Below are 23302 nucleotides of genomic sequence, written 5' to 3' on the forward strand. Positions count from 1 at the left end.
TGTGATCTTGGCTCACTGCAACCTGCACCTCCCAGGTTCAAGCAATTCTCCCACCTCAGCCTCCCGAGTAGCTGGGACTACAGGCGCCCGCCACCATGCCTGGCTAATTTTTGTATTTTTAGTAGAGATGGGGTTTCGCCATGTTGGCCAGGAATGACTTTAATCTCTTGACCTCGCAAAGTGCTGGGATTATAGGTGTGCGCCACTGCGCTAGGCCTCTACATAGCTTTTAAAAATGTCATCCTGCTTTTTCTAAAAAAAAAATTAAGTATATCCTTCAAATATCAGTAATATTTAAAATATTCATATTAACACATATTCAATAATTACTAAAACATGTTTAAAAATAGAGAGCTTCTCTCCTGAGTAGTGGTGGGAATGTGAGGTGGTACATTTGGGATTACAGCTTCGGTTCTGTCCCCTCATCCCCAGGAAACTACTGTCTTAACTGAGGATGACCAAACAAACCTTTTTGAAACAGTGATTTCAAAAAGGAAAGACAGTCCAAAAACTCTGTATCTGTAGGAAATCTGCCTCATGGGAGAGATTACCCTTTCCCTTTTTTGAGACAAGGTCTCACTCCTGTCACTCAAGGGTGGAGTGCAGTGTCAGGATCTCGGCTCACTGCAGGTAATCCTACTGCCTTGGCTTCTCAAGTAGCTGAGATACAGGCATGCACCACCTGCCCTGCTAATTTGTTTTTTTTTGTTTTGTTTTGTTTCGTTTTTTGTAGAGACAAGGACTCGCTATGCTGCACGGGCTGGTATCAAACTCCTGGGCTCAAGTGATCTTCCTGCCTCGGCCTCCCAAACTGCTGGGATTATGGGCATAAACCACAGTATCTGACTTTCCTTTTCCTTTGTTGAAGAAGAAGCAAAAGTGTTCCACTTGGCTACCAGTTGGAACTTAGTAAATAAATGTACCTCAGAACTAGAATTATCCATACAGTTATTCTTAAGGATAATTAGAAATGAAACAAAATGAAGCCGGGCATGGTGGCACAAGCCTGTAATCCCAGCACTTTGGGAGGCCGAGGCGGGTGGATCACCAGGTCAAGAGATGGAGACCATCCTGGTCAACATGGTGGAACCCCGTCTCTACTAAAAATACAAAAATTAGCTGGGCATGGTGGCGCATGCCTGTAATCCCAGCTACTCAGGAGGCTGAGGCAGGAGAATTGCCTGAACCCAGGAGGCGGAGGTTGCGGTGAGCCGAGATCGCGCCATTGCACTCCAGCCTGGGTAACAAGAGCGAAACTCCGTCTCAAAAAAAAAAAAAAAAAAAAAAAAAAAAAAAAAAAAAAAAAAAAAAAAAAAAAAAAAAAAAAAAAAAAAAAAAAAAAAAAAAAAAAAAAAAAAAAAAAAAAAAAAAGAAATGAAACAAAATGAGTGGCTTTTCACTCAGTTCACCAGGCAATGTGTAAAATTCCATGTGTTTGCTGAGATACAAAAGTTTAGAAATCCACATCTCATCTAGGCAGTTTGATATTTGGACAAATTTGTCTAAATCAGGTAATGTATCTGTAAGCAGCTGAAGAAGAAATACCTTAAGAAGAAACAAAAGATGGATCTTGGAAGAAATTTTGGAAACTTTAATTTAATGTAATATGAACACATTAATATTCTAAAATCTTCCATATTGCTCTAATTTAGTAAAAGAACTGTGTATTGGATTTTTTCCATTTAAAAATGAGGCACAATGAACTTGTTTAAAATATTTTACTAGATTATACATATACACTTTCCAAAATTCTCACGTAATCTCTAGTGAACTTTTAAATGGTCAAAGCTTGTGTTCATTGGCCGGGTGCAGTGGCTCATGCCTGTAATCCCAGCACTTTGGGAGGCCAGGGCGGATGGATCACGAGGTCAGGAGTTTGAGACCAGCCTGACCAACATGGTGAAACCCCATCTCCACTAAAAAAAAATACAAAAATTAGCCAGGCATGGTGGCGCGGGCCTGTAATCCCAGCTACTCAGGAGGCTGAGGCAGGAGAACAGCGTGAACCGGGGAGGCGGAGGTTACAGTGAATCGAGATCGCGCCACTGCACTCCAGTCTGGGTGACAGAGCAAGACTCCATCTCAAAAACAAACAAACAAAAAACCTGTGTTCATGTGAACCTTTCCTTTTTTTTTTTTCCATATTCATCTACACTTACAGATTTCCTTAGTAACATTTTGATTTGCTGGGTGTTTGCTTTTGGTTGCATTTTTTATTGCGTATGCAGAATGTCCATTGCTGCCTATGACTTTAGGTTTGTTATAGGTTTATTTGGGCAGTATTAAGGGAAAAAAAGCCATAAACCAAGAAATACTCTCCAGCATTTTAATAGGGCCAAAACAAAGTTGGTGATCTAAAGGCTTTTTTTTTTTGAGATGGAGTCTGCTGTGCTGCCAGGCTGGAGTGCAGTGGAGCGACCTTGGCTCAATGCAACCTCCATGCACTGCAACCTCCACGTTCCGGGTTCAAGCGCTTCTCCTGACTCAATCTCCCAAGTAGCTGGGACTACAGGCACAGGCCATCACACCCAGCTAATTTTGTATTTTTACTAGTGGTGGGGTTTCACCATGTTGGCCAGGATGGTCTCAATCTCTTGACCTCGTGATCCACCCGCCTCGGCCTCCCAAAGTGCTGGGATTATAGGCGTGCGCCACCGCACCCAGCCGAAAGGCTTATTAATGGTATGGAGTTTCTACATGACGTTAGTGAAAAATGAGGTTTGTTTTCTATTAGGAAAATGGGCAACTCTCTCCAGTTGTGTGTTTTTCATGTTAACCCTGACAGCTCACCAAATAGCTAGTCATGAAGAATATAGGCAGTTAATGTTCCTCCAGGAAGGGGCCAGGAGCTCATGCCTGTAATCCCAGCACTTTGGGAGCGTGAGGCAAGAGGATGGCTTAAGCTCAGAAGCTCAAGATTAGCCTAGGCAACATAGGGAGACCTCGTCTCCACTTAAAAAAAAAAAAAAATTAGCCAGTCATGGTGGTTACTTGGGAGGCTGAAGTGGGTGGATTGTTTGAGTCCTGGAGATGGGGGCTGCAGTGAGCTATAATTGCACCACTCCAACCTGGGTGACAGAGCAAAACCGTAACCTCCTCCCGGCAAAAAAAGAATCCCTCCAGGAATCGTTCCTACCTATGTTCATATTATTTGATTTCTTTTATTCACCTACTATAATACTTGGATAAACCATTCACCAGTTTAATCCATTTACTTTAATCCTTTTACATAAAATAGTCTGAACTCTGACAAGCTTCATCAAAGCCCTTTGGCATTATTCTACTTTTAGTGTATTGATAAAAACAAACAAAAACAAACGTGAGTTTCCTTTACTTTGACAAAGTAATGTAATTTTTACCTTATTTATCTGTATGGAATTCCAGAAGTAATGTGGACACTTATTTATAGGATGTCTGTATTTTTAGGTCTTTAATACTGTGTTTCTGCCTCTCATTTGTGACTATGCATTATTCTTGAAAGCAGGTAAACTCACTGAATGGTTGTGTAATAGCCATTCAATTACAGCCTGTATACATGTATATTAAGGTAAAATAAAACTGACAAAATATTTCTAGGGTACAGTTGGATCCATACTAAGTGGCTTGCCAAGCTAGATATGTCCTTAGTGGGTCTGGAGACTTGGGCATGAATAACCGTTGTTCTAACCAGAGTGACTCCATCTTGAATAAAGGCCAGGTAAAGCCAAACCTGCTGGGTGACATTCCCAGGGGGTTGAGCACTTTCGGTCACAAGATGTTTCTGGTTGAGGGACCAAGTTAATGATGCTAACTAACCAAAGACCCAGAACTTATGGAAATGTCCTGATATTTGGAGAACAAAAAGCATTCTTAGTTTAAGAATAGGTTTCACTTTAAAGATAAAAGTTCACTTATAAATTCTCACTGAAATCAATAGTAACATAACATACTAATGTTCTTAAGTAACATAAGAAACAATACTAATATCCTGTCACAAGTTGATCATAAGCCTTTATAATAAAGTACACTATTGTCTCACTCCACCAAGCTGGAGTGCAGTGGTGCAATCTCGGCTCACTATAGCCTCAGCCTCCCAGGCTCAAGGGTTCACACCAGTCTCCTGCATCCGCGCCCAAGTAGCTGGAACTACAGGCATACACCACCATGCCTGGCTATTTTTTTTTTTTTTTTTTTTTTTTTTTTTGTAGAGATGGGGTCTTGCTATGTTGCCGAGGCTGGTCTGGAATTTCTTGGCTCAAATATTCCTCCGCCTTGGCCTCCCGAAGTGTTGGGATTATAGATGTGAACCACTGCACTTGGCCAAGTACACTTTCTTAACAACCTATACAAGCAGGCACTATGTATAAAGTACGGCTTTCCCCCTCTTGCTTTCTGAAGAGGCCCTACTCTGTGATGCAGTAGCTTTCAATAAACTACCTCTTCTCACTGTGGGGTGTTCCTTCTCTTGTTTTCTGAGGACACCCTGCTCTGTAACAGAGTAGTCTCTAACAGACTATCTTAACTTCACTATACTCTGCGGCTCACCCTCAATTTTTTCCTGTGCGAGATCCAAGAACCTGCCCTTGGGATCTAGGATGAGACCCCCTTTCTGGTAACACTGCTCCAGGACTCAGATTCTCAGTGACTGTCACCCAGCCATGTCCAGGCTTCCACAGGCTCAGACTGTTCAGGGGTGATTCCTACCCTTCCCTGGTATTAGTGATACTGTACTTTGTGTAAGTTTTTAGAGTTTATAGAGCAATTTCATTCATGTTCTCTTGGTTATCACTATGTTTCCCTCATTTAATCCTCCAAGCTGGTGGATTTATTCTATCTTTTCCTCTCTTTTCTCTTATTATTATTATTTTTAAAACACAGGATGAAACAGGTTCAGAGAGAGGAAGTGATTGGTCTTAAGTCAGGATCTAAGTAAGTGGTCAAGCCATGCTTGGTGACTTTCAAGTGCATTCTTCATCCTCTTGTTTAGTAGAGTCTTGTGGAAGATGGTATGGGAAACAGTGAGTCTCAATGACAGAAAAGAACGCAACGTTAATTCATGGGTAATGGTTCTGACTAGACTTCGGTGCCATGGTTAACTGTTTTAAGAGACTTTGCCTTTACAGTAATAATATGCACTTTGTTTTAAAAAAAAAAAATAGATAGCTGCAAGCCAAGATTTTACAATGACCCATGTAGAGATACTAACACGTTTGGACATTTACAGGCTTTTCTTCCCCTTTTTATTTTCAAACTCACAGAAAAATGGAAAGACTAGTCCAATGATCACCAGGAATCCTACCAACTAGATCCAGTAATTTCACAATGCTTTTGAAATATATAAAGTGAGCACAAAATCTGTAATTAGCCCACTCATGGTGTAACAAAGCCCTTATTTTGCTGCTCCATCAGGGGCCAATGGGAATGGAGTTAGGACACAGAGGGGCCTCACTGTGGGACTGGGAAACTAGTTTTGCTAGAATCATTAGAGTCATGTGATAACAAATGCAGGCTTGTGAGGGAAAAGCGAGCTAACGTCAGTGCCATGGGTTCAAAGGTTTTGTTTTGTTCAAACATGGCCAAGGTCCATGTTTTCATTTCAGGTAAATATAGATAGGAGGGATTTTTGAATACACTTGAGAAAGAAGAACTTACCTTCCTACACTTAAAAGGAATTGAATGATTCCAATCTTGTGGGAAGTGGTGGGGATGGGGGAGTCACATGTGGGAGAGGAGCTGTTCTAAAGACTTAAGTTAGCTTTGCTGGACAAGGTGGCTCATGCCTGTAATCTCAGCACTTTGGGAGGCTGAGGCGGGCAGATCATGGGGTCAGGAATTAGAGACCAGCCTTGCCAACATGGTGAAAATCCATCTCTACTAAAGATACAAAAAATTAGCCAGGTGTGGTGGTGGGTGCCTGTAATCCCAGCACTTTGGGAGACCAAGGCAAGCAGATCACTTGAGGCCAGGAGTTCGAGACCAGCCTGGCCAACATGGTGAAACCCCATCTCTACTAAAAATACAAAAAAGTAGCCAGGTGTGGTGGTGCATGCCTATAATCCCAGCTACTCTCGGAAGGCCAAGAATTGCTTGCAGCCGGGAGGAGGAGGTTGCAGTGAGCTGAGATTGTACCACTGTACTCCAGACTGAGTAACAGTATGAGACTCCATCTCAAAAATAAGTAAATAAATAAATAAAGTTCACTGTTTGCCAAGTCCTGTTATCCTGATTATCAGACATTCTTGTCTCTCCTTAGGGGGTGGCATAGTTCCTTGCTCCTGCCACTCCGTTTCTAGCCTTATACCCCAGCTGTAAGCTTTACTTATACATGGCCATGTGCTCTCTGGATTCCTAAAACTTCCAGTCCCCCACCCCTCAATGTGGCCTTGACAGACTTCCTTCCACAGATGGCCTCACAATGGAGCATTTTATCTTGCTTTTTTTTCCCACCTCACCCAGAAGGTGAGCATCAGGACTCTGTTAGACTTTTTTTGTAGAGATGGAGGGTCTTGCTATATTGCCCAGGCTGGCGTCAAGCAATCTGCCCACCTTGGCCTCTCAAAGTATTGGGAATATGGCATGAGCCACTGTGCCCAACTCCACTCTTTTAGACTCCCTAAAGGCAAAACAGTGATCCCCAAAGGTCTTATGGGGAGGCACAGGCAATGTTATATCCCCAAGGATTCATCTGTGTACTCCTTTCCCTCTGGGAAATCTCGCTAAAATTCTAGATTCCATTTCCTTCTGGTGCAGCTAACAACAAAGCAGAAACCAAGACTCTGCTTTCAGTGGACACTTGGTGTTTGCATGCAAAACCACCTCCTCCATCCCAGAAAACCAGATTGGTCTGGACAGGAGAAGGAGGAGAAGAGGTTCGGGACTAACCTGGCCTTCAAGGAAAGTGGTGGGGGGCTAGAGATCTTGATGGAAGTGGGCAGTGACAGACATAAGGAACCAGGTACCAGGGACCAGAGCAAACTCTCCTCAAGCTGGCCACCGGCAAATAGCCCCAGACAGTTGTGGGCTCTCTGAGTGGAACGTGAGCGACGTGGACACCTGGTAGGGAATCGGATGAAATTAGAAGAGGGAAACAGGTCCCCAACCCAGGTGGAGGTGAGTAGCTCGAAAGAAGACAGCCTCTGGGGCAAAGGAGTGGAGCGCCAGAAGATCAATGATGGCCATGAGGCAGTCAAGAGCCGTGCCCCCAGGACACGGTGGGCAGTTCTCAGTGGGAGAATCTCAAGAGCCCCTGAGAGATGACGAAGGAGCAGTGAGCATGCCATCTGTCACCCAGTGCCAATTTACATCCAAGCTGGCCACATCCTTCTCTGTCCTTCTCCCCTGTCCTTGGTCCCTGGAGGATCTGAAATGGCCACCAGTAAGAGGGGAGGAGGAAGGAAGAGAAGAGACTATAAAAGTGGTTGAGAAGATGGCAAGCGGAGAAGCAGCGTTAGATGAGGCAGAAGCAATCCTGCAATAGCCAGGTTGACGGAGGATCTCAGCTGTCCAAGTGTAAACATGAAATGGTCTTAGTTTTCTAATAACTGCTACTGACTGCTTTCCTGCGAGTAGTAAGGTCCCTTAGAGACCTCTCAGTTCAAAACCCAGTTTGTAATTATTTGACAGGAACAGATTTCCTAAAGTAGGAATAAACAAAGGGCCTCCTCACTCACTCTCTAAGAGTTGCAATGGAACCAGCCTGAAATTCTATCCAAGGGAAACAATGAATCCAGTTTGAGTTCAAAGCGACAGCTTACTGTGATTACTTTGTTCAACAAACTGGTTACAATTAATTACTAGATGAGTAAGAAAAATTTTCCATTTATTTATACATCTTTCTGCATTACTTATTGGTCCATTACATTCATCCATTTTTTTTTAAGGATTTCATAACTGTCATCAATTTGCCTGAATGTTTTATATATTAAGGATATTGATTTATTATGCCAGTGGCAATTCTTTTTCTTGGCTTGTCCAATTAAAAGGACAACCAACTGACTGGTTGTCTTTTTAACTGACAAAGTTTATTTTTATTTATTTATTTATTTATTTTTGAGATACAGTTTCACTCTGCCACCCAGGCTGGAGTGCAATGGTGTGATCTCGGCTCACTGCAACCATTGCTTCCTGGGTTCCAGTGATTTATGAACACACGTGTGATTTTTTTCTTTTCTTTTTTCTTTTTTTGAGACAGAGTTTCTCTTTGTCACCCAGGCTGGAGTGCAGTGGCACGATCTAGGCTCACTGCAACCTCCACCTCCTGGTTCAAGCGATTCTGCTGTCTCAGACTCCCAAGTAGCTGGGATTACAGGCACACGCCATGTCTGGCTAATTTTTGTATTTTTTGTAGAGATGGGTTTCACCATGTTGACCAGGCTGGTGTCAAACTTCTGTCCCTGCCTGCTTTGGCCTCCGAAAGCGCTGGGATTATAGATGTGAGCCCTTGTACCTGGCCGATTTTTTTCTTTTCAAGTTAGGAAGTTCTTTCCCATCCTACCATCAGGTCATCACCGAAATGTTAACAATGAGATTGTGGATGAATTTTTTTGTTATAATTTCTGTACTTTACTTTTTTCTTTCTTTCTTTTGAGACAGGATCTCACTCTGTCACCCAGGCTGGAGTGCAGTGGCACAATCATGGCTTACTGCAGCTTTGGCCTCCCAGGCTCAAGTGATCCTCCTGCCTCATCCTCCAAATAGCTGGGACTATAGGCACGTGCCACCATGCCTAGCAAAAAAAAATTTTTTTTTTGAGACAGAGTTTTGCTCTTGTTGCCCAGGCTGCAGCACAGTGGTGCAATCTTGGCTCACTGCAACTTCTGCCTTCCAGTTTCAAGCAATTCTCCTCCCTCAGCCTCCTGAGTGGCTGGGACTACAGGTGTGTGCCATGAGGACCAGCTAATTTTTTGTATTTTTAGTAGAGACCGGGTTTCACAATGTTGGCTAGGCTGGTCTGGAACTCCTGATCTCAGGTGATCCACCCGCCTTGGCCTCCCAAAGTGCTGGGATTACAGGCATAAGCCATTGCCCCTGGCAATACATACATATATATACATATATATGTGTATGTATATATATATATATATATATATTTTTTTTTTTTTTTTTTGTAGGGATGGGGTTTCACCATGGTGCTCAGGCTGGTCTCAAACTCCTGGGCTCAAAAGAACCTCCCACCTCGGACTTCCAAAGTGCTGGGATTACAGGCATGAGTCATGGTATCTGCCTGTACTTTACTCTTAATAATAATAAATAGTCTTTTTTTTTTCCTTTTTATAAACAGTCTTTATCACCAGATTTTAAAAAATAGCCACCGTTTGCAAGAACAGCATGGCTATCTGCTGCGTGTGCATTACCTGCATTCTGCTCCATGCTCTCCCTGATGCCATCTAGGAGCTCCTGTGCGTCTTCCACATTCTCCTCTTCCTCTTCCTCTTCCTCTTCGCCTTCTTCTTCTCCTTCCCCTACATCCCCTACATCCTTAGGTGCAACAATCGCCTCCTGCATGCCACAGGGATATTCACATTGGACGATGCCCTGCATTGATTTGCTACTCACAAATCAGCTGGCAGGTAATCCCAGAAAAAGCCTGGGACCCAAATAGGGCATGTACCCTATGACAGCTGTCATGCAAAATTTTGCAGGATGTGCATATCCAAAAAGACACGTGAGAGCCTTGAGGTTTTTCTTAACACTATATTTAAGAGAATAGTATATTTTTGTGCTAATGCCAGAACTGCTGGAGCCAACACTTTTCTAATGCATTATTCTGCAATATTGGATTGTATCTTACTTGAAGGAACCACATGTAGAAATTAAGTCTGTTAATAATCATTGATGAAAACTTCCTCAGTATCTGCCATTTCCAATAAAATGATAATAAGCAGTTCATAAATAAATAGTCTGATGATACCCTGAGAAACATACAACAAGAATAAAAAACCCAAAAATGTTCCAGGCAACAGAGAGAACACAACATATACTTTGAACCACAGCTAGAGGCAGACTAAATTTCAAGGGCAACCCATGGAAACTGCTTCCATCTCAGAGAAAAGCCCTGTAGAGTTTTGTGCTTTCATAACTGGTAACAAATCTCTTGTTTACTGACATATAAAATTAGTTGCTTGTTTATTACAAAACTAAGAAAAGCATTTCTAAAATGTTAAAATTCCCAATAAAGTAGTTAGAAGCCATTTCAGGAAGGACGTGGTGGCTCATGCTTGTAATCCCAGCACTTTGGGAGGCCGAGGCAGGCGGATCACCTAAGCTCAGGAGTTCAAGACCAGCATGGCCAACATTGTGAAACCCCATCTCTACTAAAAATACAAAAATTAGCCAGGCATGGTGGCACGCGCCCATAATCCCAGCTATTCGGGAGGCTGAGGCAGGAGAATTGCTTGAACCCGGGAAGCGGAGGTTGCAGTGAGATGTGATAGTACCACTGCACTCCAGTCTAGGCAATAGAGCAGACTCTGTCTCAAAAAGAAGCCATTTTAGAAGATGGTGCTGAAGGTAATGAAGGAGGCTCCTGTTCTTCCCCAAGCCAAAGCCGAAGCAAAAGCTTTGAAGCTTAAGAAGGCAGTGCTGAAAGGTGTCCACAGCCACAAAGAAAAGAAGAGCTGCACGTCATCCACCTTCCAGTGTCCCAGGACATCCTCTGAAGAGTGTCCTCAGGAGAAACTAGCAGGACCACTCTGCCATCATCAACTAACTTCCCCGACCCCTGAGTTGGCCATGAAGAAGACAGGAGACAAACACACACTGGTGTTCATTTCGGACGCCAAAGCCAGCAAGTGCCACACCCAGCAGGCTGTGAAAAAGCCCTCTGATGCTGATGCAGCCAAGGTCAACACTATGCTCGGGCCTGAGGGGGAAGAGAAGGCAGACGATCCCTTGGCTACTGATTAAGATGCCTTGGATATTGCCAACAAAATTGGGATCATCTAAACTGCATCTGGCTGGTTAATTCTAATATACATTTTTTCACCCCAAGAATGATAAAGTAATTAATTAAAATGCCCAGAAAAGTAGTTAAAAGTGTTACCAGTTTTGCTATGGCTTCGGAGATGACATCCTTCAGTTGGATGTGATGCAGTTTGTAGTACTTGGACAATTCTTCAGCAATGCTGGATTTTCCCACGGCGGGGGGACCGAGAATGCAGATCTTGATTGGCTGAAAGAGGAGAGAGTAAGGAACATACAGCAAGCTCTGAATGACCTGTAGCTAGACAGAGTGGCTTTTTATTTCAGAGGAGTGCTTTTTTTTTGAGACAGAGTCTCACTCTGTTGCTCAGTCTGGAGTGCAGTGGCACAATCTCGCTTACTGCAACCTCAACCTCCGCCTTCCAGGTTCAAGTGATTCTCTAACTCAGTCTCCTGAGTAGCTGAGACTACATGTGCGCATCACCATGCCCAGCTAATTTTTGTATCTTTTGTAGAGACAGGGTTTCACCATGTTGGCCAGGCTGGTCTTAAACTCCTGGCCTCAAGTAATCTCCCTGTCTCGGCTTCCCAAAGTGCTGGGATTACAGCCATGAGCCACCATACCCGGCCAGGAGTGCCCTTTTAAAACAAAGTTTCTGGACCCTGCAGGCTAACTCTCAGTCTTCTGTGGAGACTCCAGAGTCACTGCCTCTAACCCTGCCACCACCACCATGGCGGCTGCCATGTCATCCTGAAAGTGTCTGCTCTCTGGTCAGACAGTTAATGTTCTGTTTCATGTCCATTCATTCAGTAGGTATTCAATAAGCACCACCTACATGGGCTGATCTAAGGCTGGGAAATAGGACCACATAAGAAGATGTGTCAGGAACAGCTCAGCCTGGCCCAAATGGTGAAACCCCGTCTCTACTAAAGTTACAAAAATTAGCCGGGTGTGGTAGTTCATGCCTGTAATCTCAGGTACTGCTCGGGAGGCTGAGGCACAAGAATTGCTTGATCCCAGGAGGTGGAGGTTGCAGTGAGCCGAAATCACACCACTGCACTCCAGCCTGGGTAACAGAGTGAGACTCTGTCTCAAAAAATAAAGTAAAACAAAATAAAAATTTGCTTCATGTCTCTGAGCCTTAGTTTCCTCATCTATACTATGGAGACAAGAATATCTATCTCTCACCATAAAAAATGATAAGGGTGTGAGTTAACACAGATCTTAATTAGCTCAATTTAGCCATTCCTCAATGTCTACATATTTCAAAACATTATGTTGTACAGGATACACGTATGTAATTTCCATTTGTCAATTTCATTTAATTAATTCTTTTAATTAATTTATTTATTTTAGAATGAGTCTTGCTCTATCACCCAGGCTAGAGTGCAGTGGTGCAATCTTGGCCCACTGCAACCTCCACCTCCCGGATTCAAGCAATTCTCCTGCCTTAGCCTCCCAAGTAGCTGGGACTACAGGTGCATGCCACCACGCCCAGCTAATTTTTGCATTTTTAGTAGAGATGGAGTTTCACCATGTTGGCCGGGCTGGTCTCGAACTCCTGACTTCAAGTGATCCACCTGCCTTGGCCTCTCAAAGTGCTGGGGTTACAGGCGTGAGCCACCTCGACTGGCCAATTAATTAATTCTTAAAAAAGAATATCTACCTTGAAAAGTTGTGATGATTAAATGACCAGTGGGTCTCCTGACCAGTTAGAAAGAGATCAAAGTAGTAATCAGGCTTCTTCTACCTCCCACATGTATACCCAGGACTGAAACAAGCAAGCCAGGAAGGCACTTGATATTTTTCCTTATTTAATATTCTTCCTTATATGGACAAAACTGTGACATCACTCTTGAGCTTCCTGTTATGTGCAATTTGCATACATCATCTATGTCAACTTTAAAACTGTTCATGTTTGGTTGACAAGTATTTACTTAATATACATGTAAATGTGTTAGACCTGGACAAATTTGTCAAATGTGAAAAACAACTTGAAATTAGAACATTTGAAAAAGCAAATGGTTCCACTGGCATAATCACACTGGAAGTTTGATTTACTTTGCTTGAATCAGAAGTTTCAATGGGAAACAATGATGGTTACCATTAGTCCTCTGCTTTGTTTGTACTCCTTGAGGATATTGTTGATGTTTTCCACAAATCCTGTTTGGGCGGCCCATCGAATATTAAAATTCTCCTTCACAAAGAGCGCTTCCATTCTTAAGTTGACCAGTAAATGGTCGAGACAATCTTGCTAGAGATAGAAGATAATTAGAGGTTAATCTTTTTTTGTTTAATTCCGATTGTCATAACAGACCGAAATCATTATGGTTATTAAAAAAAGACAATATACACTCCCTAAACGTGGAATCTGGCACTGAGTATTTACAGATCACCTGTGTGACACTACGTTACTTCTAAATAGTCCCCACGTCTACTCTGATGGCGGGCCACATTCTGGCTGAACAAGAAGGAAGATACTGGAAATCCAAATTTTCTTTTTTAAAAATTTTAATTGCATCTACTTTTTGAACACTGCAGTTTCATGATTCAAAATCCAAAAGAACAAAAGGTGCAAAGAAAAATATTCCCTATGACCTCTGACCACCACCCACCCAGTTCTGCTCCTCAAGGCAACCAATAATATCAGTCCTTTCAGAAACACATTTGAGTGCAGTGTTTAGATGCAACTTATTCTTAAAAAGAATTGCATTCTAATGCAAGCTTAAAGAGCACACTGCAAAAAACCCTATTTTTTTAGTTGCGATGGGATTGGAATTGCAGGCTGCTATTTGAATTTTAGAAAGAGGCCAGAGAAAATAAATTCCAGTGTTTGTACAGCATTTTACGTATCAAATAGCTTCCAAACAGCTTACATTTTGTTTTGTTTTGTTTTGTTTTTTATTTTGAGGTGGAGTTTCAATCTTGTTGCCCAGACTAGAGTGCAATGGCACTATCTTGGCTCACTGCAACCTCCACCTCCCGGGTTCAAGTGATTCTCCTGCCTCAGCCTCCCAAGTAGCTGGTATTACAGGTGTGTGCTGCCATGCCTGGCTAATTTTGGTATTTTTAGTAGAGACAGGGTTTCACCTGTCTGATCAGGCTGGTCTCAAACTCCTGACCTCAGGTGATCCACCCTCCTCGGCCTCCCAAAGTGCTGGCATTATAGGCGTGAGCTACCATGCCTGGCCTAAATACATTTTCTGACCACGACCTCTGAGTGTTTTTCAGGAAGGACAGCTGAAGAGAAGAGTAAGTTGCTTTAGGGTAGAACATCTGGTGGTGGGGTAGGAGTTGACAACAGCATTGGAACCCAGGCCTCTGACTCCAAATCCCTCAAGAACCAATGTTATTTAGCCAAAACCTATCTGATATTAAAAAAATAATAATAATCAATATTATCGAGGAAGAAAAAAAAGACACCACATATACTAACCGTTAAGTCCTTGGTTAGGTATGCATTTTCTCTGGGTATTTTCTGGATTTTCCCAGGGCCAGTATTTTTACTGATACACTGTTAGAGGAAAATTGAAATATTATTTGGTTTACCTGGAAGATTTTACTTTATATGAAACTCAAATGGGTTGGGCGCAGTGGCTCATGCCTGTAATCCCAGCACTTTGGAAGGCCGAGGCGGGTGGATCACCTCAGATCAGGAGTTTGAGACCAGCCTGGCCAATGTGGTGAAACCCTGTCTCCACTAAAAATATCAAAGTTGGCCAGGCGTGGTGGCGCATGCATGTAGTCCCAGCTACACAGGAGGCTGATACACAGGAAATGTTTGAACCTGGGAGGCGGAGGTTGCAGTGAGTCGAGATGGGGCCACTGCACTCCAGCCTGGGTGATAGAACAAGACTCCGTCTCAGAAAACAGACAAACAAAAACCTCAAGTGAATGTGAGCATAATTGAATTTTTAAAAGTAGCGTTAGTGCCAGGTAGTGGAGATAAAGATGAGCATGGCCAGGGATCTGCCCTCAAGAGCTCCCGGTGTGAAAAGGAAGACAGAACTGTACACAGATAATTATCATGTGGAGTGTTTGCAGCTCAGCAAAGGAGATTCTGTGCTGTAGCCTGAATGTCTGTGTCCCACAAAATTCACATGTTGAGATCTTCACCCTTAAGGTGATGGTATCAGGAGGTGGGGCCTTTGGGAGGAGAGTGGGTTATGAGGATAGAGGCCTCAAGAATGAAATTAGTGTCTTACAAAAGGGCCCCAGAGAGTGCCTTCGCCCCCCTCACCCCCACCATGTGAGGACACAGGGAGAAGGCAACATCTATGAAGCCAAAAAGCAGGCCCTCGTCAGACACTGAATCTGCCGGGGTTTTTTTTCCACAATGATTTTTTCTTTTTCAGACAGGGTCTTGCTCTGTCACCCAGGCTGGAGTGCAATGGCACAATCTTGGCTCACTGAAACCTCTGCCTCCTGGTTTCAAGCAATTCTGCCGCAGCCTCCTGAGTAGCTGGGATTACAGACATGCAGCACCACGCCTGGCTAATTTTTGTATTTTTAGTAGAGATAGGGTTTCACCATGGTGGCCAGGCTGGTCTCAAACTTCTGACCTCAAGTGATCCACCCACCTCGGCCTCCCGAAGTGCTGGGATTACAGGCATGAGCCACCTTGCCAGCCATGCTGGTTTTTTTTTTTTTTTTTTTTTTTTGAGAGAGGATCTTGCTCTATTGCCCAGGCTGGAGTGCAGTGGTGCACTTATAGCTCACTGCAGCCTTGAATTCCTGGGTTCACACAATCCTTGAACCTTAGCCTCTCAAGTAGAAAGGACTATAGATGTGCTCCACCAAGCCTGGCTGATTTTTAAAATGCTTTTGTAGAGAGGGGGTCTCACTATGCTCCATGCTCGGCTCAGACTCCTGGCCTCAAGTGATTCTTCCACCTGAGCCTCCTATAGTGCTGGAATGACAGGTGTGAGCCACCATGCCCGGCTGAATCTGCCTTGATCTTGCGCCCAGCCTCCGGAGCTATGAACAATAAATGTCTTCTGTTTATAAGCTACTCAGTTTATAGTATTTTGTTACAGCAGTTCAAACAGACCAAGACATTCTGGGATGAAGAGGGACACCTGTCCTGTGCAGGACGTGGGAAGGAGGCAGGAAGGGTGCACAGGAAGATAGATGAACTACATTTTTTTTCTTTTTTTTGACAGGGTGTTGCCCTGTCACCCAGGCTAGTGTGTAGTGGCATAATCTTGGCTTACTGCAACCTCTGCTTCCTGGGCTCAAGTGATCCTCCCACCTCAGCCTCCTGAGTAGCTGGGACTACAGGCACATCATGCCTGGCTGATTTTTGTATCTTTTTTTTTTTTTTTTTTGTAGAGATGGGGTTTCACCATGTTGCCCAGGCTTGGGCTGAATCTTAAAAATGAATAGGGAGTAGCCAGGAGAAGCGCAGGAGAAGGCTGCACTAGCTGGGCCACATGGTAGCTGCTTTAGCTGAGCAGCCTGGACTGGAAGAGGAAGCTCTCGCAGATCTAGACTCCTGAGGCTGGGCACGACAGCTCACACCTCTGACGGTGACCTGACTTTCAGAAGCGGAGGCAGGAGGGTAATTTGAACCCAGGAGTTTGAGGTTACAGTGAGCTATGATCACACCATGGCACTCCAGCCTGGGTGACAGAGTGAGACGCTACATCAAAAAAATAAATACATAAACCAATACATAATATTAAAAATAGAGCTCCTGGGATTGGCCAGCAGGTTGGTGAACCTGACCACATCAATACTTTGGGGCAAGGGCCTACCGGCAGATTTTAGTATTCTGGTGTGTCATCTGTGTGTGTGTCTGGAGGGCAATGATGACCGTCTTCTTAACATTGAGCCCTGCAGTGGACTTTCTCGTTTCCCTCTGTGCATATAAAAGAGAAAGGCTGTTTTGGTAGTAACCTTAAAGCATATACTGCAAATGCAGATAGTGAGTTTGGGTTTTATGGAGATTCTACTTTGGAGTCCCAGTTGTGTTAGCATAGCTGATTGTATAACTACACTCCAGGGGGCAAAACTAAGAAGCATCATCAAAATATGGGATAACCTACCGTACCTTGACTAAGTCTTCCAGGGTATGAACAGACTCATCCACAGCAACCAGGTAGCGAGGCTTTGGCGCGTGATCTATGACATTTTGGATCACTCTGCAGACCCACAGGTAAAATAATCATCAGAGGGAGAAGGCGAAATAGATGCAGTAAACTAGAATTCACTGACTACCACCCGCATGGCTGGGCATAGGATTTGGTGCTCTGATAAGTCATCTCTGTGTTCGATAAGGTCAGAGTTGAGCTGGTTATCTGTATTCTCCAGATGAGGAAGATGCCAAAGGGTCTGGTGACATTCTCAGGCTGAAGAGCTATTGTGAAAGTGGAAGAGCCAGCCTTTGAGGTCAGATCCATCTGGTTCCGACCTGTCTTCTTTCTAGTGTACTCGCCTGTCTCCCAACGAGGGGACTTGACCGCAGCAGGACTTCAGTTTATGAAGCCCTCCCCATCCAGTGGCTCATTTGAGCCTCACAACAGTGCTTTATGGAGGTGTTTTACAAAGCAAGACACAGATTTAGACATGCTGTGGCTCTTTTAAAGAAGTCACGTAGCAACAGTGACTGAGCCTGCTTTCCTTTTCTGAGTTGCCAAGGTTTCTGAGTGCTTGCCTCTGTGCTGAGGGTGGCACAGGTGTGATTCCACTGAATTCTCACAGCCTAGCATGGAAGTACTGCTCCTATCCCCATAACTAACTTTCCCAAATTCACACAGCTAGTGAGAGGCAGAGCAGGGATTGGAACAAAACTTACAGAATTACAGAGAGAAACAATACTGAATAGAAGTCTACCACAATGACTTGTCAATTCTACCTCCATCTTAGCTTCCTTTCAGTAAGATGAAAATAAATTGGATGCATGCTTCCAAATGTGCATTTCACATTTATTTTGTATTCACTTCTGTTTTTTCTATGTTTATTTATTTATTTTGAGTCTCACTCTGTCACCCATGCTAGCAGGCAGTGGTGCAATCATGGCTCACTGCAGCCTCAGCCTCCCAGGCTCAAGTGATCCTCCTGCCTCCACCTCCCGAGTAAGTAGCTGGGACTACAGGAACGAGCCACCAAACCCGGCTGATTTTCGTATTTTTTGTAGAGACGAGAGTTTCATTGTGTTGTCCAGCTGGTCCTGAACTCCTGGGCTCAGGCGATCCATCCACTTGGCCTCCAAAAGTGCTGGGATTACCAGCGTGAGCCACTGCACCCAGCCTATTTTGTATCAATTTCTCAGAACATTTCAGCTTTTTGCTTCTTCCTTGGTTAAATATTTGACAATCTTCAAAGAAACCTCTGGGGAAAAATTGCTACTTAAAGGGGTCTGTCAAAAGACAAAATGGTAACAAATCTACTTAAAGATTTCAGTTGGCTTTATTTGTGATTCTAGAATCAGGCAACACTTCATTCCATAAAAGAGAACAAATATGCCAGTAAAATGAGCAGAGGCGGGTGGTTTGATAGAGGTGGCAGAAAGGGCTGCAGTAGCAGAAACAAAGAACGAAAAGCACATCGCTCATTTCAAAGTTACTTTCCTTGTAAAGACGGACAGGGAGAGCAGAAAAATAACTAATGTGGCCCCGCATAGTAGCGCATACCTGTAATCCCAGCACTTTTGGAGGCCAAGTGGATGGATCACCTGAGGTCAGGAGTTTGAGACTTGCTTGGCCAACATGGTAAAACCCCGTCTCTACCGAAAACAGAAACATTAGCTGGGCGTGGTGGCAGGCACCTGTAATCCCAGATACTTGGGAGGCTGAGGCAGGAGACTCTCTTGAACCCAGGAGACAGAGGTGACAGTGAGCTGAGATCATGCCATTGTACTCCAGCCTGGGCAACAGAGTGAGACTCCATCTCAAAAAAAAAAAGGAAAGGAAAGATAACTGATGGGTTACCACCAGGTTACTTCAGGCTACTTTTTGTCATAAGGATTAAAACACAGAGAGCTTTATTATTATGCCTATTGAAGATTGAAACTGGCTTGTTTGAAAAATTAGCTGTTATTGCTCCCTTTGCTTTCTCAAAAGGTCACATAGCAGCTTAGTTTCAGTTTGGTGACTGGAACGTTAGCATCGGTGACTCCATTTTGATTTCATTCCAGTCTGTTGGGGCCCAGTACAAGAGCCTAGTCAAAAACAGTGGCCACCTATAATTTGTTTTTAACAGGCCCCAAATCCTTCTGTAATGGGAATAATTTCACCCTCTAATTTATATTTGAAAGTAATCTGCTAAGAACTAATGCTAAGGAAGTTATTTTAATAATGTAAAAGACTCTTCTATATCTTTGAAACCCAGTAATGTCATAATGTAAAATCTCTGCAGAAAAAAAATGGGTATGTTCCGGCCCCTCCATCCCCAGGGATAGAGCAGATCCAGGGTTCTGTAGTGCCTGAAGCTTAGCCCATTTATAGCAAGCTTGTCAAACCTGCGGCCTGTGGGCCACATGAGGCCTAGGATGGCTTTGAGTTCGGCCCAACATACTTTGTAAACTTTAAAACCTTATGACTTTTTTTGCAATTTTTTTTTTAAAGCTCAACAGCTATCGTTAGTGTTAGTATATTTGATGTGTGACCCAAGACAATTCTTCCAGTGTTACCCAGGGAAGCCAAAGGATTGAATATCTCTGGCTTACAGGAGCGTTCTTTAAGGAAAATACTGAAAATTAGGTTCAGGGTCTTGGAAAGGGGTCTGCTCAGGGATGTGTCCCTGAAGTTTACACTTCCTTCATTTCCCTGTAAATCTATAAATTTGTCTGAGATTGTGACTAATTTTCTCATGGCCAGTGGATGAGGGAAAGAGTGGGAATCTGAAAACTAGAACCTCAGGGAGGTGCAGAAATTGCTCCCTTCTGGGGATGTGCCACAGGGGTGACAGAATGAAGTCCCTGGAAGCTGGAATGTGGAGCTGATGAACCACAAACACAGTGAACCAGCTTCTGACCTCACATTTAAGTCAGGGTCTTCAAAGGAGAAGAAGGCTTTCTGGACCTGTCTGAATACGGGGTTTAGACGCTTTCTGAGTATTAAAAAAAAGTGTCAACTTTACCTACAACTGTCAAAGGAAAAAAAAAGCTTCAGGTTTACAGTTTGTCATCTGAATTCTAGAATTTGAGTTGGTGGGTTAGACATATTAATCTCATCTGGGACAAAGGAATAAGAAACTATGTCCTCAGAATGTACATAGCAAGTTCTTTCTTTTCCAAAATTGGAGGGCGTTGCTATTCTGCTGATAGTTTCTAAGAGATGAACCTGAACTTGTCATCAGAAATGTAGACCTTGTGAAGAGTGGGCACTATTTCATTGGATGAAAAATGGAGAAGATGGTACCTTCTGCAAAGAGTTGTTATGAAGAGTGAATGCAGTAATGCACATAAGGGTCTTAGCACTTAGCAAGTGCTCAAACTGTATTAGCCTTACAAACACACACACTAACCAAGTCTGTGAAGGTCATGTCTCTGGGAGAATGCTCACCCTGCTAGATCAAGAACATGGATTGCTGGAATTACATTTGTTCCGTCGCCAAAAACTGGTAATGCAGGAATCTCGCCCAACCAAGCCATCTGAAAGAAAGAAAAGCAAAAGCACGACCCCCCAGTTTTACGTGGATAGTTATTACAGCTCACACATAAGTCTACAGTCAGAGGCATCCAAAAGACCTAGCTATCTGCTTAGGTAATTTCCTCTAGGAGATGTTTTATAAATCAGCCCCGATGAGATTTAGGATTAAATTCTACCAAAGAAATAACATGTAGCTTTGGGACTGAAATACTTCTCAAGAAATCTACGATCTCCCAGTCGTATTTAGTAGCTATATGCATGTCATCGACATGGAGAAGAAATGTTTTCACATGCATGATGTCTTTAATTCTCACAAAAAGACTCATTAAAATTTAAAATTACCCCCACCGGTAGGGATGAGGTGAGGGGGGAAATAATTACCATCAGTACAGGGATAAAACGCTTCAATGGATAAAGTAGCAGGAGAAGAGAGCCTGGACTGGAACCCCAATCCTCAGAGTCCGAATCCTCGTCTTTTCTTCTCATTAAGTATTTCAGGAACCAAACAGACATGCTGAGTACTGTTTAAGTGTTGTGTATTAGATTATTTCGAATTGTTGTGAAGAGTGAAGGAGGCAGGAGTGAGGGTCACAGTAGACTGCCAGGTCTTGTAAGATATTTTGGACTTTGAGAAAGGGTTGAAGGGTTCTAAGCAGTGATGTGACAGCAGCAGGATGGATTTTGTTGCCTTGTGGAGAAGTGGTGGGAAGGACAGTCCAACAGGGAGAGAGGTGATGGCAGGTGTGTAGGTGAGATGGGCTAGCCTAGCTTGGAGGTGGGAACTGCACAGAGTGGGGGTGGAGAAGAGTGAGCTATTGAGGAGGCTGGCTGTAGTAACTGGGAATTTTGTGATGTGTCATGTGAAAGGAAAATAAATCTTGGGACCCCAAAATCACTAAGCCAAAGGGAAGAGTCAAGCTGGGAACTATATAAAGCAAATCTGTCTCTCAAAGATTTCATTTTGTTTCTTTTTCTTTTTCTTTTTGAGACGGAGTCTTGCTGCATCGCCCAGGCTGGAGTGCAGTGGTGTGATCTCAGCTCACTGCAACTTCCACCTCCCAGGTTCAAGTGATTCTCCTGCCTCAGCCTCTCAAGTAACTGGGATCACAGGTATGTGCCACAATGCCTGGCTAATTTTTGTATTTTTAGTAAAGATGGGGTTTCACCATGTTGGCCAGGCTGGTCTCAAACTCCTGACCTCAGATGATCCTCCCGCCTCAGCCTCCCAAAGTGCTGGAATTACAGGCATAAGCCACAGTGCCCGGCCTTACTCAAAGATTTTTTTTTTTTTTTTTGTCACTCAAAGATTTTTAAAGCTACATACCTTCCTCACAATTTTCCTATTAGGAGCTTATTTGTAGGCCCCATGAGCTTTACCTTAAAACAGTTCTGTTGAATTTCACCCTGAAAATGTGAAATGACAGCTTATCTTCACAGGTGCAAGACAAGGACAGAACTCAGTCATCCCTCTGCTCACCTGATACAAATGCATATCTGATTGTTCCCTCTGCCCTATGTTTATCTTATCTTATGTAAAAATGCAGATTCACTCAGCTAGATGAATGCGTAAGTGACTATTCTTCTACCTTTCCATCAGGTTGAACAGCTGATCAAAAACTCAAAAGAATGCACCTGCTTGGCTCTTATCTACCCACATCTTTGATTTATTTTTTGTAGACACAGGGTTTCACCATGTTGCCCAGGCTTGTCTCAAGCTCCCTGCTTGGATCAAGCCATCCACTCATCTTGGCCTCCCAAAGTGCTGTACTGGGAATATAGGCATCAGCCACCATTCCTGGCTTACCCATACGTTTAAAAAATTTCTTCCTCTTTCTCCAATATCTACCCTTTCCCCTTTAAATATTGAAGCCCTCAAAGGCATCTTTGGAGAAAGGCACAGACCTGTTTCCTGGGCATGCGTTCTTAACCTTGGCATGATAAACTTCTAAATTGATTGAGACCTGCCTGTCTCCGAACCTTTTTGGTTTGCAGTGAGAAGGAGGGAGGAGTTGGATTCTGATCATGCAGCTAGGTGGAGAGTTGCCCCATTTTCTGAGGTGGTGCCTTGGAGGAGGAGCAGGCTTGGGGATGACTGTAGGTATAGTTTGGATTTGGGAAACACTTCCAAGTTGAGGTGCTGAGTAGGCAGCTGGACCTTCAGAGCTAGAACTTAAGAGACAGAGGCTTGCTGGAGACCTAAGTTTGAGTCATTGGTATCAGTCATGGGAATTTTAAATAGACCAAGGAAGAGAGTGCAGAGGGTGAAGAAAAAAGGTCTAGGGCCAAGGCCTGAGAATGCCAAGATTCAGTGAGCAGGCAAGTGAGGAGTAGGTGAGAATGGACAGTAAGAAAGAGCTTCCTTGAACTTCTCCTCTACAACTGTCGTATCTCTTGTATTAAAAAAAATCAGTTCGAGACCGGGCGTGGTGGCTCACACCTGTAATACCAGCACTTTGGGAGGCTGAAGAGGGTGGATCACAGAGCCAGGAGTTCAAGACCAGCCTGGCCAACATGGCAAAATCCCATCTCTACTAAAAATACAAAAATTAGATGGGCATGGTGGCAGGCACCTATAAACCCAGCTACTCGGGAGGCTGAGGGAGGAGAATTGCCTGAAATGGGGAGGCAGAGATTGCAATGAGCTGAGATTGTGTCACTGCACTTCAGCCTGGATGACAGAGCAGGACTCCATCTTGAAAATAAGTAAATGAGGGCCGGGCGCGGTGGCTCAAGCCTGTAATCCCAGCACTTTGGGAGGCCGAGGCGGGTGGATCATGAGGTCAAGAGATCGAGACCATCTTGGTCAACA

The 23302-nt window shown here is 43.7% G+C and overlaps 1 protein-coding gene across 3 annotated transcripts in view; it reads right to left on the minus strand.

The window, feature by feature from the left end:
* AK7 (adenylate kinase 7) overlaps positions 1 to 23302 on the minus strand; it is a 79298-nt gene that overhangs the window by 15126 nt on the left and 40870 nt on the right. For 2 of the 3 annotated variants that reach the window (XM_017528170.2, XM_017528169.2), the window contains exons 7-12: positions 20407 to 20495; positions 16953 to 17043; positions 14337 to 14414; positions 13005 to 13154; positions 11021 to 11149; positions 9333 to 9477 (exon numbers count right to left, since the gene is read on the minus strand). In XM_017528170.2, the coding sequence (XP_017383659.1) occupies positions 9333 to 9477; positions 11021 to 11149; positions 13005 to 13154; positions 14337 to 14414; positions 16953 to 17043; positions 20407 to 20495 (682 nt within the window). The remainder of the gene's footprint in view (positions 1 to 9332; positions 9478 to 11020; positions 11150 to 13004; positions 13155 to 14336; positions 14415 to 16952; positions 17044 to 20406; positions 20496 to 23302) is intronic. The other variant, XM_017528171.2, reaches the window with a different exon arrangement.

Source organism: Cebus imitator, unplaced genomic scaffold (assembly GCF_001604975.1).
Source record: "Cebus imitator isolate Cc_AM_T3 unplaced genomic scaffold, Cebus_imitator-1.0 Scaffold52, whole genome shotgun sequence".
Classification (NCBI taxonomy): domain Eukaryota; kingdom Metazoa; phylum Chordata; class Mammalia; order Primates; family Cebidae; genus Cebus; species Cebus imitator.